Source organism: Salmo salar, chromosome ssa18 (assembly GCF_905237065.1).
Source record: "Salmo salar chromosome ssa18, Ssal_v3.1, whole genome shotgun sequence".
Classification (NCBI taxonomy): domain Eukaryota; kingdom Metazoa; phylum Chordata; class Actinopteri; order Salmoniformes; family Salmonidae; genus Salmo; species Salmo salar.
This window is the reverse complement of record NC_059459.1, coordinates 34,993,401-35,009,209: the sequence shown is the minus strand read 5'-3', so window position 1 is coordinate 35,009,209 and position 15,809 is coordinate 34,993,401. Positions and strand designations below refer to the sequence as shown.

General features: G+C 47.2%; 1 protein-coding gene across 3 annotated transcripts in view; it reads left to right on the top strand.

Moving 5' to 3' along the window:
• LOC106595594 (UTP--glucose-1-phosphate uridylyltransferase) overlaps positions 1 to 15,809 on the top strand; it is a 62,434-nt gene that overhangs the window by 3,089 nt on the left and 43,536 nt on the right. For all 3 annotated transcript variants that reach the window (XR_006760573.1, XM_045701793.1, XM_045701794.1), the window contains exons 2-3: positions 7,493 to 7,620; positions 9,498 to 9,605. Coding sequence is in view for 2 of the 3 variants with exons in the window: in XM_045701793.1 (XP_045557749.1) it covers positions 7,493 to 7,620; positions 9,498 to 9,605 (236 nt within the window). In the remaining variant the exon portion in view is untranslated. The remainder of the gene's footprint in view (positions 1 to 7,492; positions 7,621 to 9,497; positions 9,606 to 15,809) is intronic.

Here is a 15,809-nt window from a genome sequence, read left to right as displayed (position 1 = left end):
TCATCACAACCCCATGTTATAGGGAGACCCATCATCTACAACCCCATGTTATAGAGAGACCCATCATCACAACCCCATGTTATAGGGAGACCCATCATCTACAACCCCATGTTATAGAGAGACCCATCATCTACAACCCCATGTTATAGGGAGACCCATCATCTACAACCCCATGTTATAGGGAGACCCATCATCTACAACCCCATGTTATAGGGAGACCCATCATCTACAACCCCATGTTATAGGGAGACCCATCATCACAAGCCCATGTTATAGGGAGACCCATCATCACAACCCCATGTTATAGGGAGACCCATCATCACAACCCCATGTTATAGGGAGACCCATCATCACAACCCCATGTTATAGGGAGACCCATCATCACAACCCCATGTTATAGGGAGACCCATCATCACAACCCCATGTTATAGGGAGACCCATCATCACAACCCCATGTTATAGGGAGACCCATCATCTACAACCCCATGTTATAGGGAGACCCATCATCACAACCCCATGTTATAGGGAGACCCATCATCACAACCCCATGTTATAGGGAGACCCATCATCTACAACCCCATGTTATAGGGAGACCCATCATCTACAACCCCATGTTATAGGGAGACCCATCATCTACAACCCCATGTTATAGGGAGACCCATCATCTACAACCCCATGTTATAGGGAGACCCATCATCTACAACCCCATGTTATAGGGAGACCCATCATCTACAACCCCATGTTATAGGGAGACCCATCATCTACAACCCCATGTTATAGGGAGACCCATCATCTACAACCCCATGTTATAGGGAGACCCATCATCTACAACCCCATGTTATAGGGAGACCCATCATCTACAACCCCATGTTATAGGGAGACCCATCATCACAACCCCATGTTATAGGGAGACCCATCATCTACAACCCCATGTTATAGGGAGACCCATCATCACAACCCCATGTTATAGGGAGACTCATCATCTACAACCCCATGTTATAGGGAGACCCATCATCTACAACCCCATGTTATAGGGAGACCCATCATCTATAACCCCATGTTATAGAGAGACCCATCATCTACAACCCCATGTTATAGAGAGACCCATCATCTACAACCCCATGTTATAGGGAGACCCATCATCTACAACCCCATGTTATAGGGAGACCCATCATCTACAACCCCATGTTATAGGGAGACCCATCATCTACAACCCCATGTTATAGGGAGACCCATCATCACAACCCCATGTTATAGGGAGACCCATCATCTACAACCCCATGTTATAGGGAGACCCATCATCTATAACCCCATGTTATAGAGAGACCCATCATCTACAACCCCATGTTATAGAGAGACCCATCATCTACAACCCCATGTTATAGGGAGACCCATCATCTACAACCCCATGTTATAGGGAGACCCATCATCTATAACCCCATGTTATAGAGAGACCCATCATCTACAACCCCATGTTATAGGGAGACCCATCCTCTACAACCCCATGTTATAGGGAGACCCATAATCTACAACCCCATGTTATAGGGAGACCCATCATCTACAACCCCATGTTATAGGGAGACCCATCATCACAACCCCATGTTATAGGGAGACCCATCATCACAACCCCATGTTATAGGGAGACCCATCATCTACAACCCCATGTTATAGGGAGACCCATCATCTACAACCCCATGTTATAGGGAGACCCATCATCACAACCCCATGTTATAGGGAGACCCATCATCTACAACCCCATGTTATAGGGAGACCCATCATCTACAACCCCATGTTATAGGGAGACCCATCATCTACAACCCCATGTTATAGGGAGACCCATCATCTACAACCCCATGTTATAGGGAGACCCATCATCACAACCCCATGTTATAGGGAGACCCATCATCTACAACCCCATGTTATAGGGAGACCCATCATCTACAACCCCATGTTATAGGGAGACCCATCATCTACAACCCCATGTTATAGAGAGACCCATCATCTACAACCCCATGTTATAGGGAGACCCATCATCTACAACCCCATGTTATAGAGAGACCCATCATCTACAACCCCATGTTATAGGGAGACCCATCATCTACAACCCCATGTTATAGGGAGACCCATCATCTACAACCCCATGTTATAGGGAGACCCATCATCTACAACCCCATGTTATAGGGAGACCCATCATCACAACCCCATGTTATAGGGAGACCCATCATCACAACCCCATGTTATAGGGAGACCCATCATCTACAACCCCATGTTATAGGGAGACCCATCATCTACAATCCCATGCTTTAGCCACAACCCATCAGAATGAATAGAAATTGGTGGGGTAAATTATTTATTCCAAATTCCATTCCAGGGCTAGAGGCACAGCTATAATAACCTACAGAAGGATATCACTAGCTCTGGTCCAAGGCGTTTTACAATAGCCTACAGAAGGATATCACTAGCTCTGGTCCAAGGCGTTTTACAATAACCTACAGAAGGATATCACTATCTCTGGTCCAAGGAGTTTTACAATAGCCTACAGAAGGATATAACTAGCTCTGGTCCAAGGCGTTATACAATAGCCCACAGAAGGATATCACTAGCTCTGGTCCAAGGCGTTTTACAATAGCCTACAGAAGGATATCACTAGCTCTGGTCCAAGACGTTTTACAATAGCCCACAGAAGGATATCACTAGCTCTGGTCCAAGACGTTTTACAATAGCCTACATAAGGATATCACTAGCTCTGGTCCAAGGTGTTTACAAGAGCTAGGATATCACCTACAAGGCTGGAGGACTGGACAGAAGCAACCTAGGATTGTATCCCTAAGCTCTCTACACCTCCTGACCCAGGATTGTATCCCTAGTCTCTCTACACCTCCTGTCCCAGGATTGTATCCCTAGTCTCTCTACACCTCCTGTCCCAGGATTGTATCCCTAGTCTCTCTACACCTCCTGACCCAGGATTGTATCCCTAGTCTCTCTACACCTCCTGACCCAGGATTGTATCCCTAGTCTCTCTACACCTCCTGACCCAGGATTGTGTCCCTAGTCTCTCTACACCTCCTGACCCAGGATTGTATCCCTAGTCTCTCTACACCTCCTGACCCAGGATTGTGTCCCTAGTCTCTCTACACCTCCTGACCCAGGATTGTATCCCTAGTCTCTCTACACCTCCTGACCCAGGATTGTATCCCTAGTCTCTCTACTCTCCTGTCCCAGGATTGTGTCCCTAGTCTCTCTACACCTCCTCACCCAGCCTTTGGGAAACACTCTTTAAGTGAATAAACGTAAACACAAGGGTTTAGTTTGGGAGCAATGGGATTTAGTTTGGAGCAATGGGATTTAGTTTGGAGCAATGGGATTTAGTTTGGAGCAGTGGGATTTAGCTTGGGAGCAATGGGATTTAGCTTGGGAGCAATGGGATTTAGCTTGGGAGCAATGGGATTTAGCTTGGGCGCAATGGGATTTAGTTGGGAGCAATGGGATTTAGTTGGGAGCAATGGGATTTAGCTTGGGCGCAATGGGGTTTAGCTTGGGCGCAATGGGATTTAGCTTGGGCGCAATGGGATTTAGCTTGGGCGCAATGAGATTTAGCTTGGGCGCAATGGGATTTAGTTGGGAGCAATGGGATTGAGTTTCTCTTTCATCTATCTCACTGTTGGCCGAGGCACAGCGCTCTGTTTGTCCATGGCTTGTGGTTAAGTTAGATTTCTCATGCACAAACACACACACACACACACACACACACACACACACACACACACACACACACACACACACACACACACACACACACACACACACACACTCCTGTGCTGCGCCAGCGGCACACCTTCTATGATTACCTCTCTCTAAGGAAGGCTTCCCTCCCTGTAAAATTAGAGGGTTACATGCGCCAGATTTCTCTGCACTCATTTTCTCATTGGACAAGTCCAGGTAGTCCCTCCCTGTGTCAGTTTTTTTTCCTAGTTTGTTGCCAAATGAACATGACCCAGAACTCGTACAACAGGTACTAGTCCATGCCAGCTGTTCAGTGACATTTATAGCATACGTTGTTGGGAATTAAAGTGAATGACAACATGCAGATCAACCATATGGTAGCTTGTTGGAATGCACAACATTCCATAACCTGACAGGAGTCAAGTCAAACCACATTCTAGTACCAGGCTTGATTAACGTTGTAGAGTATCTCTGTAGAGCAGGTTCTAAACCATGAGGCCTTGGAACCCACATTTAACCAGATTGGAATTATGCTTTACATGTATTTTTTGTTGTTGCAATTAAATGACAAGGGAACAAAATGACCACCTCTTTCATTGTAAATAACTCCATATAGCTCATATTCTTGATGACGAATGGTGGCAAGCTCACTGAGACCACGAAAATAAATCAAATCTACTTAATAGTGTTGCTAATAACGCTTTATTTAAAATATGGCATGTGATTTTAAAGAGTAGAAGGTGTTGACCTGTGGTGTTCTGGTCCAGGTCTGAGTGTCTAGGGTGTCTCCCCTGTATTTCCTGGTCCAGGTCTGAGTGTCTAAGGTGTCTCCCCTGTATTTCCTGGTCCAGGTCTGAGTGTCTAGGGTGTCTCCCCTGTATTTCCTGGTCCAGGTCTGAGTGTCTAAGGTGTCTCCCCTGTATTTCCTGGTCCAGGTCTGAGTGTCTAAGGTGTCTCCCCTGTATTTCCTGGTCCAGGTCTGAGTGTCTAGGGTGTCTCCCCTGTATTTCCTGGTCCAGGTCTGAGTGTCTAAGGTGTCTCCCCTGTATTTCCTGGTCCAGGTCTGAGTGTCTAGGGTGTCTCCCCTGTATTTCCTGGTCCAGATCTGAGTGTCTAGGGTGTCTCCCCTGTATTTCCTGGTCCAGGTCTGAGTGTCTAAGGTGTCTCCCCTGTATTTCCTGGTCCAGATCTGAGTGTCTAAGGTGTCTCCCCTGTATTTCCTGGTCCAGGTCTGAGTGTCTAGGGTGTCTCCCCTGTATTTCCTGGTCCAGGTCTGAGTGTCTAAGGTGTCTCCCCTGTATTTCCTGGTCCAGGTCTGAGTGTCTAAGGTGTCTCCCCTGTATTTCCTGGTCCAGGTCTGAGTGTCTAGGGTGTCTCCCCTGTATTTCCTGGTCCAGGTCTGAGTGTCTAAGGTGTCTCCCCTGTATTTCCTGGTCCAGGTCTGAGTGTCTAGGGTGTCTCCCCTGTATTTCCTGGTCCAGGTCTGAGTGTCTAAGGTGTCTCCCCTGTATTTCCTGGTCCAGGTCTGAGTGTCTAAGGTGTCTCCCCTGTATTTCCTGGTCCAGGTCTGAGTGTCTAGGGTGTCTCCCCTGTATTTCCTGGTCCAGGTCTGAGTGTCTAAGGTGTCTCCCCTGTATTTCCTGGTCCAGGTCTGAGTGTCTAGGGTGTCTCCCCTGTATTTCCTGGTCCAGGTCTGAGTGTCTAGGGTGTCTCCCCTGTATTTCCTGGTCCAGGTCTGAGTGTCTAAGGTGTCTCCCCTGTATTTCCTGGTCCAGGTCTGAGTGTCTAAGGTGTCTCCCTTGTATTTCCTGGTCCAGGTCTGAGTGCCTAAGGTGTCTCCCCTGTATTTCCTGGTCCAGGAAATACAGGTTTTACAGGTCTGAGTAAGGGTGTATCTAACAGAGTTGACATGGTGTTTCAGGTCTCAGTAAGGGTGTATCTAACAGAGTTGACGTGGTGTTTCAGGTCTCAGTAAGGGTGTATCTAACAGAGTTGACATGGTGTTTCAGGTCTCAGTAAGGGTGTATCTAACAGAGTTGACATGGTGTTTCAGGTCTCAGTAAGGGTGTATCTAACAGAGTTGACATGGTGTTTCAGGTCTCAGTAAGGGTGTATCTAACAGAGTTGACATGGTGTTTCAGGTCTCAGTAAGGGTGTATCTAACAGAGTTGACATGGTGTTTCAGGTCTCAGTAAGGGTGTATCTAACAGAGTTGACATGGTGTTTCAGGTCTCAGTAAGGGTGTATCTAACAGAGTTGACATGGTGTTTCAGGTCTCAGTAAGGGTGTATCTAACAGAGTTGACATGGTGTTTCAGGTCTCAGTAAGGGTGTATCTAACAGAGTTGACATGGTGTTTCAGGTCTCAGTAAGGGTGTATCTAACAGAGTTGACATGGTGTTTCAGGTCTCAGTAAGGGTGTATCTAACAGAGTTGACATGGTGTTTTAGGTCTCAGTAAGGGTGTATCTAACAGAGTTGACATGGTGTTTCAGGTCTCAGTAAGGGCGTTTCTAACAGAATTGACATGGTGTTTCAGGTCTCAGTAAGGGCGTATCTAACAGAGTTGACATGGTGTTTCAGGTCTCAGTAAGGGCGTATCTAACAGAGTTGACGTGGTGTTACAGGTCTCAGTAAGGGTGTGCCTAACGGAGGGATGGCCCAGTTTCAGGTCTCAGTAAGGGTGTATCTAACAGAGTTGACATGGTGTTTCAGGTCTCAGTAAGGGCGTATCTAACAGAGTTGACATGGTGTTTCAGGTCTCAGTAAGGGCGTATCTAACAGAGTTGACATGGTGTTTCAGGTTTCAGTAAGGGTGTATCTAACAGAGTTGACATGGTGTTTCAGGTCTCAGTAAGGGTGTATCGAACAGAGTTGACATGGTGTTTCAGGTCTCAGTAAGGGTGTATCTAACAGAGTTGACATGGTGTTTCAGGTCTCAGTAAGGGTGTATCTAACAGAGTTGACATGGTGTTTCAGGTCTCAGTAAGGGTGTATCTAACAGAGTTGACATGGTGTTTCAGGTCTCAGTAAGGGTGTATCTAACAGAGTTGACATGGTGTTTCAGGTCTCAGTAAGGGTGTATCTAACAGAGTTGACATGGTGTTTCAGGTCTCAGTAAGGGTGTATCTAACAGAGTTGACATGGTGTTTCAGGTCTCAGTAAGGGTGTATCTAACAGAGTTGACGTGGTGTTTCAGGTCTCAGTAAGGGTGTATCTAACAGAGTTGACGTGGTGTTTCAGGTCTCAGTAAGGGTGTATCTAACAGAGTTGACGTGGTGTTTCAGGTCTCAGTAAGGGTGTATCTAACAGAGTTGACGTGGTGTTTCAGGTCTCAGTAAGGGTGTATCTAACAGAGTTGACGTGGTGTTTCAGGTCTCAGTAAGGGTGTATCTAACAGAGTTGACGTGGTGTTTCAGGTCTCAGTAAGGGTGTATCTAACAGAGTTGACGTGGCGTTTCAGGTCTCAGTAAGGGTGTATCTAACAGAGTTGACGTGGTGTTTCAGGTCTCAGTAAGGGTGTATCTAACAGAGTTGACGTGGTGTTTCAGGTCTCAGTAAGGGTGTATCTAACAGAGTTGACGTGGTGTTTCAGGTCTCAGTAAGGGTGTATCTAACAGAGTTGACATGGTGTTTCAGGTCTCAGTAAGGGTGTATCTAACAGAGTTGACATGGTGTTTCAGGTCTCAGTAAGGGTGTATCTAACAGAGTTGACATGGTGTTTCAGGTCTCAGTAAGGGTGTATCTAACAGAGTTGACATGGTGTTTCAGGTCTCAGTAAGGGTGTGCCTAACGGAGGGATGGCCCAGTTTCAGGAGGTGATGAGGCAGCAGCTGGAGACCTCCATGCACGCGGAGCTGGAGAAACTACTGGACACTGCCACGGGGGTCGACAAGGAGGTACACACACACACACACACACACACACACACACACACACACACACACACACACACACACACACACACACACACACACCAACCACTACAGTAACAGTTATTTAATACACACACACAGCATTTACAACTATTCCGTTTATTTCACACAGACAAACACACAGTTATGACACACACACACACATACACCTATAAGCATTTCACATCAATGAGGTGTTTATACACATTCAAAACCCATGAAAATCATGTTGATATTGGTTGGCTTTGAACAGAAATGCTGTTTGATGATGTGTTTATAAATCTACTCTTCAATAAATCAGCCATATTACATGCACTATGAAAACATTCAGCCTGCGCCTCCGAGATTAGATTTGCATGCTTTTTCATCTATACTATGCACAACTCGGTTTAAATCTTCCCAACATCTTGAGTGTTTGCTTTAGCCTGCCTGGAGTGACAGGTCGGCAGAGTTAGTTTTTTGAGACTTTTTTTATTGGTTCCATTGCAACAGGCAAGCTCAATCAAACACAGATACAGGGTTTAAAATGATTTAGCATTTTAATTGCACCCAGGTCTGATGCTGTGTATTAAGATGTTCAGACTGAATGGGGTTATTTTATAGTCCAATTTAATTTGTCATTAATGTACCTAGTACTTACCAAGGAGCTATCTGGTAGCATTAATAACTCAAGGCTATTGGTACTGGTGCCCAATGATGCTTAGTGCTTTCACTGAACTCTAAAGAAACAAAACAGAAGTTACTAGGTAAATACCACCATTTTACATTCAATCTCTTGAGTAAATACCAGGTTAATAGAGGACTGTAAAATAAATGAGATTTAGCACACTGTATGGTACAACCAGTAACCCAGCCTCTCTCTGTCTATATGTATGGTACAACCAGTAACCCAGCCTCTCTCTGTCTATATGTATGGTACAACCAGTAACCCAGCCTCTCTCTGTCTATATGTATGGTACAACCAGTAACCCAGCCTCTCTCTGTCTATATGTATGGTACAACCAGTAACCCAGCCTCTCTCTGTCTATATGTATGGTACAACCAGTAACCCAGCCTCTCTCTGTCTATATGTATGGTACAACCAGTAACCCAGCCTCTCTCTGTCTATATGTATGGTACAACCAGTAACCCAGCCTCTCTCTGTCTATATGTATGGTACAACCAGTAACCCAGCCTCTCTCTGTCTATATGTATGGTACAACCAGTAACCCAGCCTCTCTCTGTCTATATGTATGGTACAACCAGTAACCCAGCCTCTCTCTGTCTATATGTATGGTACAACCAGTAACCCAGCCTCTCTCTGTCTATATGTATGGTACAACCAGTAACCCAGCCTCTCTCTGTATACAGTATGTATGGTGCAACCAGTAACACAGCCTCTCTCTGTATACAGTATGTATGGTGCAACCAGTAACCCAGCCTCTCTCTGTCTATATGTATGGTACAACCAGTAACCCAGCCTCTTTCTGTCTATATGTATGGTACAACCAGTAACCCAGCCTCTTTCTGTCTATATGTATGGTACAACCAGTAACCCAGCCTCTTTCTGTCTATATGTATGGTACAACCAGTAACCCAGCCTCTCTCTGTCTATATGTATGGTACAACCAGTAACCCAGCCTCTCTCTGTCTATATGTATGGTACAACCAGTAACCCAGCCTCTCTCTGTCTATATGTATGGTACAACCAGTAACCCAGCCTCTCTCTGTCTATATGTATGGTGCAACCAGTAACCCAGCATATCTCTGTCTGTTTGTATGCCTACTGGGGATAATGGGATATGCTGAAGACACATTTCAGTGGCTCATGTAGTAAATAAAGTAATGTTGTTGTTGTAATGTATACTCCTTGTGTATTCCAGGTCTCCAGGAAGGACTTTGATGGATTCAAGAAGCTGTTCCACAGGTTTCTGCAGGTGAAGGGGCCGTCGGTGGACTGGCCCAAGATACACAGACCTCCAGAAGACTCCGTAAGGCTCAAATAAAAACCCTGTGTGTGTACTGTACATTGTGTGTGTGTGTGTGTGTGTGTGTGTACTGTACATTGTGTGTGTACTTGCATATATTGTACATTGTGTGTATCTGTTAGCTCATCAGTGAGTGATCCAGTAATACGGTGTGATGAAGTGGACTCTCTCAGGCAGATGGGAACAGTGGAGGCCAGGGGGAGAGCTCACACAGAGAGGCCAGCTTTGGGGTCTCTTCCTCTGGGCACACAGCCAGCTGGCTCCCCCTGTCTCTGCTAGAGCTCCAGGGCTCCCTCCACAACCCCCAAGCTTTCTCTCACAGCTGACTGGTCCCAGAAACAGAGACCTGGGGAAGAAATAGAGAGAGAGAGAGAGACCTGGGGAAGAAATAGAGAGAGAGAGAGAGACCTGGGGAAGAAATAGAGAGAGAGAGACCTGGGGAAGAAATAGAGAGAGAGAGACCTGGGGAAGAAATAGAGAGAGAGAGAGAGACCTGGGGAAGAAATATAGAGAGAGAGAGACCTGGGGAAGAAATAGAGAGAGAGAGAGACCTGGGGAAGAAATAGAGAGAGAGAGAGAGACCTGGGGAAGAAATAGAGAGAGAGAGAGACCTGGGGAAGAAATAGAGAGAGAGAGAGACCTGGGGAAGAAATAGAGAGAGAGAGAGACCTGGGGAAGAAATAGAGAGAGAGAGAGAGACCTGGGGAAGAAATAGAGAGAGAGAGAGAGACCTGGGGAAGAAATAGAGAGAGAGAGAGACCTGGGGAAGAAATAGAGAGAGAGAGAGACCTGGGGAAGAAATAGAGAGAGAGAGAGAGACCTGGGGAAGAAATAGAGAGAGAGAGAGAGACCTGGGGAAGAAATAGAGAGAGAGAGAGACCTGGGGAAGAAATAGAGAGAGAGAGAGAGAGACCTGGGGAAGAAATAGAGAGAGAGAGAGACCTGGGGAAGAAATAGAGAGAGAGAGACCTGGGGAAGAAATGAGAGAGAGAGAGACCTGGGGAAGAAATAGAGAGAGAGAGAGAGACCTGGGGAAGAAATAGAGAGAGAGAGAGAGACCTGGGGAAGAAATAGAGAGAGAGAGAGACCTGGGGAAGAAATAGAGAGAGAGAGAGACCTGGGGAAGAAATAAGAGAGAGAGAGAGACCTGGGGAAGAAATAGAGAGAGAGAGAGACCTGGGGAAGAAATAGAGAGAGAGAGAGAGAGACCTGGGGAAGAAATGAGAGAGAGAGAGAGACCTGGGGAAGAAATAGAGAGAGAGAGAGACCTGGGGAAGAAATAGAGAGAGAGAGAGACCTGGGGAAGAAATAGAGAGAGAGAGAGACCTGGGGAAGAAATAGAGAGAGAGAGAGACCTGGGGAAGAAATAGAGAGAGAGAGAGACCTGGGGAAGAAATAGAGAGAGAGAGAGACCTGGGGAAGAAATAGAGAGAGAGAGAGAGACCTGGGGAAGAAATAGAGAGAGAGAGAGAGACCTGGGGAAGAAATAGAGAGAGAGAGAGAGACCTGGGGAAGAAATAGAGAGAGAGAGAGAGAGACCTGGGGAAGAAATAGAGAGAGAGAGAGACAGAGACCTGGGGAAGAAATAGAGAGAGAGAGAGACCTGGGGAAGAAATAGAGAGAGAGAGACCTGGGGAAGAAATAGAGAGAGAGAGAGACCTGGGGAAGAAATAAGAGAGAGAGAGACCTGGGGAAGAAATAGAGAGAGAGAGAGAGACCTGGGGAAGAAATAGAGAGAGAGAGACCTGGGGAAGAAATAGAGAGAGAGAGACCTGGGGAAGAAATAGAGAGAGAGAGAGAGAGACCTGGGGAAGAAATAGAGAGAGAGAGAGAGACCTGGGGAAGAAATAGAGAGAGAGAGAGAGACCTGGGGAAGAAATAGAGAGAGAGAGACCTGGGGAAGAAATAGAGAGAGAGACAGAGACCTGGGGAAGAAAGAAAGAGAGAGAGAGAGACCTGGGGAAGAAAGAAAGAGAGAGAGAGAGACAGAGACCTGGGGAAGAAATGGAGAGAGAGACAGAGACCTGGGGAAGAAAGAAAGAGAGAGAGAGAGACCTGGGGAAGAAAGAAAGAGAGAGAGAGAGACAGAGACCTGGGGAAGAAATGGAGAGAGAGACAGAGACCTGGGGAAGAAAGAAAGAGAGAGAGAGAGACCTGGGGAAGAAAGAAAGAGAGAGAGAGAGACAGAGACCTGGGGAAGAAATGGAGAGAGAGACAGAGACCTGGGGAAGAAAGAAAGAGAGAGACAGAGACCTGGGGAAGAAAGAGAGAGAGAGAGAGACCTGGGGAAGAAAGAGAGAGAGAGAGAGACCTGGGGAAGAGAGAGAAACAGAGACCTGGGGGGGAAGGAGGGAGGGAGAGAAACAGAGACCTGAGGGGGGGGAAGGAGGGAGGGAGAGAAACAGAGACCTGGGGAAGAGAGAGAAACAGAGACCTGGGGGGGAAGGAGGGAGGGAGAGAAACAGAGACCTGGGGGGGGGAAGGAGGGAGGGAGAGAAACAGAGACCTGGGGGAAGGAGGGAGGGAGAGAAACAGAGACCTGGGGGAGGGAAGGAGGGAGGGAGAGAAACAGAGACCTGGGGGGGAAGGAGGAGGAGAGAAACAGAGACCTGGGGGGAAGAGGGAGGGAGAGAAACAGAGACCTGGGGGGGGAAGGAGGGAGGGAGAGAAACAGAGACCTGGGGGGGGAAGGAGGGAGGGAGAGAAACAGAGACCTGGGGGGAGGGAAGGAGGGAGGGAGAGAAACAGAGACCTGGGGGGGGGGAAGGAGGGAGGGAGAGAAACAGAGACCTGGGGGGGAAGAGGGAGAGAAACAGAGACCTGGGGGGGGGAAGGAGGGAGGGAGAGAAACAGAGACCTGGGGAAGAGAGAGAAACAGAGACCTGGGGGGAGGGAAGGAGGGAGGGAGAGAAACAGAGACCTGAGGGGGGAAGAGAGAGAGAAACAGAGACCTGGGGGAGGAAGGAGGGAGGGAGAGAAACAGAGACCTGGGGGGGGAAGGAGGGAGGGAGAGAAACAGAGACCTGGGGGGGGGGAAGGAGGGAGGGAGAGAAACAGAGACCTGGGGGGGGGGAAGGAGGGAGGGAGAGAAACAGAGACCTGGGGGGGAAGGAGGGAGGGAGAGAAACAGAGACCTGGGGGGGGGGAAGGAGGGAGGGAGAGAAACAGAGACCTGGGGGGAGGGAAGGAGGGAGGGAGAGAAACAGAGACCTGGGGAAGAGAGAGAAACAGAGACCTGGGGGGGGAAGGAGGGAGGGAGAGAAACAGAGACCTGGGGGGAGGGAAGGAGGGAGGGAGAGAAACAGAGACCTGGGGAAGAGAGAGAAACAGAGACCTGGGGGGGGAAGGAGGGAGGGAGAGAAACAGAGACCTGTGGGGGGAAGGAGGGAGGGAGAGAAACAGAGACCTGGGGGAGGGGAAGGAGGGAGAGAGAGAAACAGAGACCTGGGGGGGGAAGGAGGGAGGGAGAGAAACAGAGACCTGGGGGGGGGAAGGAGGGAGGGAGAGAAACAGAGACCTGGGGGAGGGAAGGAGGGAGGGAGAGAAACAGAGACCTGGGGGAGGGGAAGGAGGGAGGGAGAGAAACAGAGACCTGGGGAAGAGAGAGAAACAGAGACCTGGGGGGGGAAGGAGGGAGGGAGAGAAACAGAGACCTGGGGGAGGGAAGGAGGGAGGGAGAGAAACAGAGACCTGGGAGGGAAGAGAGGAGAGAAACAGAGACCTGGGGGGAAGGAGGGGGAGAGAAACAGAGACCTGGGGGAGGGAAGGAGGGAGGGAGAGAAACAGAGACCTGGGGAAGAGAGAGAAACAGAGACCTGGGGGGGGGAAGGAGGGAGGGAGAGAAACAGAGACCTGGGGGGGGGAAGGAGGGAGGGAGAGAAACAGAGACCTGGGGAAGAAATGGAGAGAGAAAGTGACAGAATAGAGAGAGTGACAGACGGAGACAAAGGAGAGAGACAGAAGGAGAGAGACAGAGACAGAAGGAGAGAGAGACAGAGAGAGAGACAGAAGGATAGAAAGAAACAGAGACCAGGGGAAGAAATAGACAGAATAGAGAGAGAGGGATGTCTCATTTTGTTTTGTGGATAGGGAAAGAAAGTGACAGAGCACCTTAAGAGAGATTTTTTTGTGCAGTTTTGACTGCACAGTTTTGTTTACGTGTAGGACTGAACATATACGTGTGTGTGTGTGTGTGTGTGTGTGTGTGTGTGTGTGTGTGTGTGTGTGTGTGTGTGTGTGTGTGTGTGTGTGTGTGTGTGTGTGTGTGTGTGTGTGTGTGTGAGAGAGAGGTGGGGCTGGGTGGGGTGTGTTGTAGTTTGTTCATGTTGAAATTACTATTGATGGCTTTGTTCCTATGAACCAGCAGTCTTCAAAATGAGTGATGGGTAGTGTGTGTGTGTGGGATGATGGATGTTTGTGTGCATGTTTGAGTGTTTTACAAGCAGTTTTAGTGATTTATGTCTTGAGGGTGTGTGTTCTGCATACGTGAGGAGAGCAGAACCTGAAGATGGGTTCATTCATTTGTTTCTAATTCACCAGTTGAGGAAGTGGTTAGCTAAGTGTAGCCTATTAGTGATGGTTAGCCGTGTTATTGGTATATAACAGTACATGTGATGTATAGGCCCATGCACCCACCTTGAATGGCAGATGGAAGTGCCCCCTGTGTTCAATAGTAAATACAACTCAGACCAGAAAGCTGGGACCTTTTTCCCCAACAGTAAGAACAGTGGTTGCTTTCTTTACAGGGTTTCCCCTGGCGTTCGGCCTACTTTTTGAAACATTGCAATCCGAAAGCATTTCACAAAGGAAAGAGCGAGTGAAACTGCACTGCTTCAGCAAGCAGGAACTCTGTGGTCCAGATGACTGACCAGTGGGACAGGTGTAAATGTTTTGTAAATCTTACTTATTCATTCAACTAGTTTGAATACAAAAAAAGCCATCCACCCTTGATGGGCGATATGAGTGATGCGTTAAAGTAACCAAACCTGATAACCTGGCGTTTACAACGTGTCAGTATTTGGCCTGTGGATCGGGACTGGCCTGGCTTATTTCCTTCTTGGCCTCAGTGTGTGTCAGTTGCATAATAATTATTGTTTGCAATGTGTTCCAAGCTGAAGCTCGGGAGGAGGGGCAGAGTGAAGGACAGAGGGATTGGATGACATGGGCTTGCTGGGAAACAGGATTCAGGAACCTTCTGGGAGACAGGAAGAACTCACTATTCTTTGGAGGGTTCCACTATTCTTTGGAGGGTTCCACTATTCTTTGGAGGGTTCCACTATTCTTTGGAGGGTTCCACTATTCTTTGGAGGGTTCCACTATTCTTTTGAGGGTTCCACTATTCTTTGGAGGGTTCCACTATTCTTTGGAGGGTTCTTCTTGCTCTCACTGCTGTTCCTCTTATTTATTTATTTATTTATAACAAAAAGAGAATTGACCAATCTCCTTTTGATCTTCTTTCAGATGTTTTCACTTTCTGATAAGCCAGTGGGAAGTTCTGAAGAGAAGAGGGCTTGACAGAAAGACTGAGATGGGGTCTGGGGTAGGCAGGGCTTCCATTAGAACAGAGTCCAGCACAACCTCCCTATTCTTCAGAGTTCTTTTAGCTGTCCTTGTTATTCATCTTAAACCAAGCCTTACATCTGAGCTAGGTAGGTTCTAGAAGACCTTGGATAGTTGAAGACCTTTTTCTATTGTTCAGGGTCGTCTTCTGCTTTTAAGGCAACTGTAGAGCTCACTGGTATAGGAGGGGAGAGGTTCCTTTGTTGTGGAATATTTGTATAATTATCCACATTATCGTAGTAAATTATATCTGGTATCTGGTAACCTGTATATCCTGTTTCTGACATATCAGCTTCACTGTGAGATTATTAAAAGGTCAGTACAAATGTTAAAGCGGCAATCAGAAGTAATAACAAGGTGAACTCCCTGCCACTGTTTGGGTAAAAAGCTGAGGGATGGGGCTGGAGAAATGTTACCACTCTCAAATTCATAGACTGAGAATCCATGATATCAAAATGATAGTTTTAACCATGTTTTGAGGCAATATAGTGCTTCTTTACTTTGATTACAAAAATTGGAGTAAAACTAGTTTATATTTTGGGTTCTGATAGGGTACGACAGTTGAACTAAGCTCATGAGGCATTTATAAGTCATATTCTTCAAGAATCATTGGGTATATATAGTACATTTATAAGTTATATTCTTCAA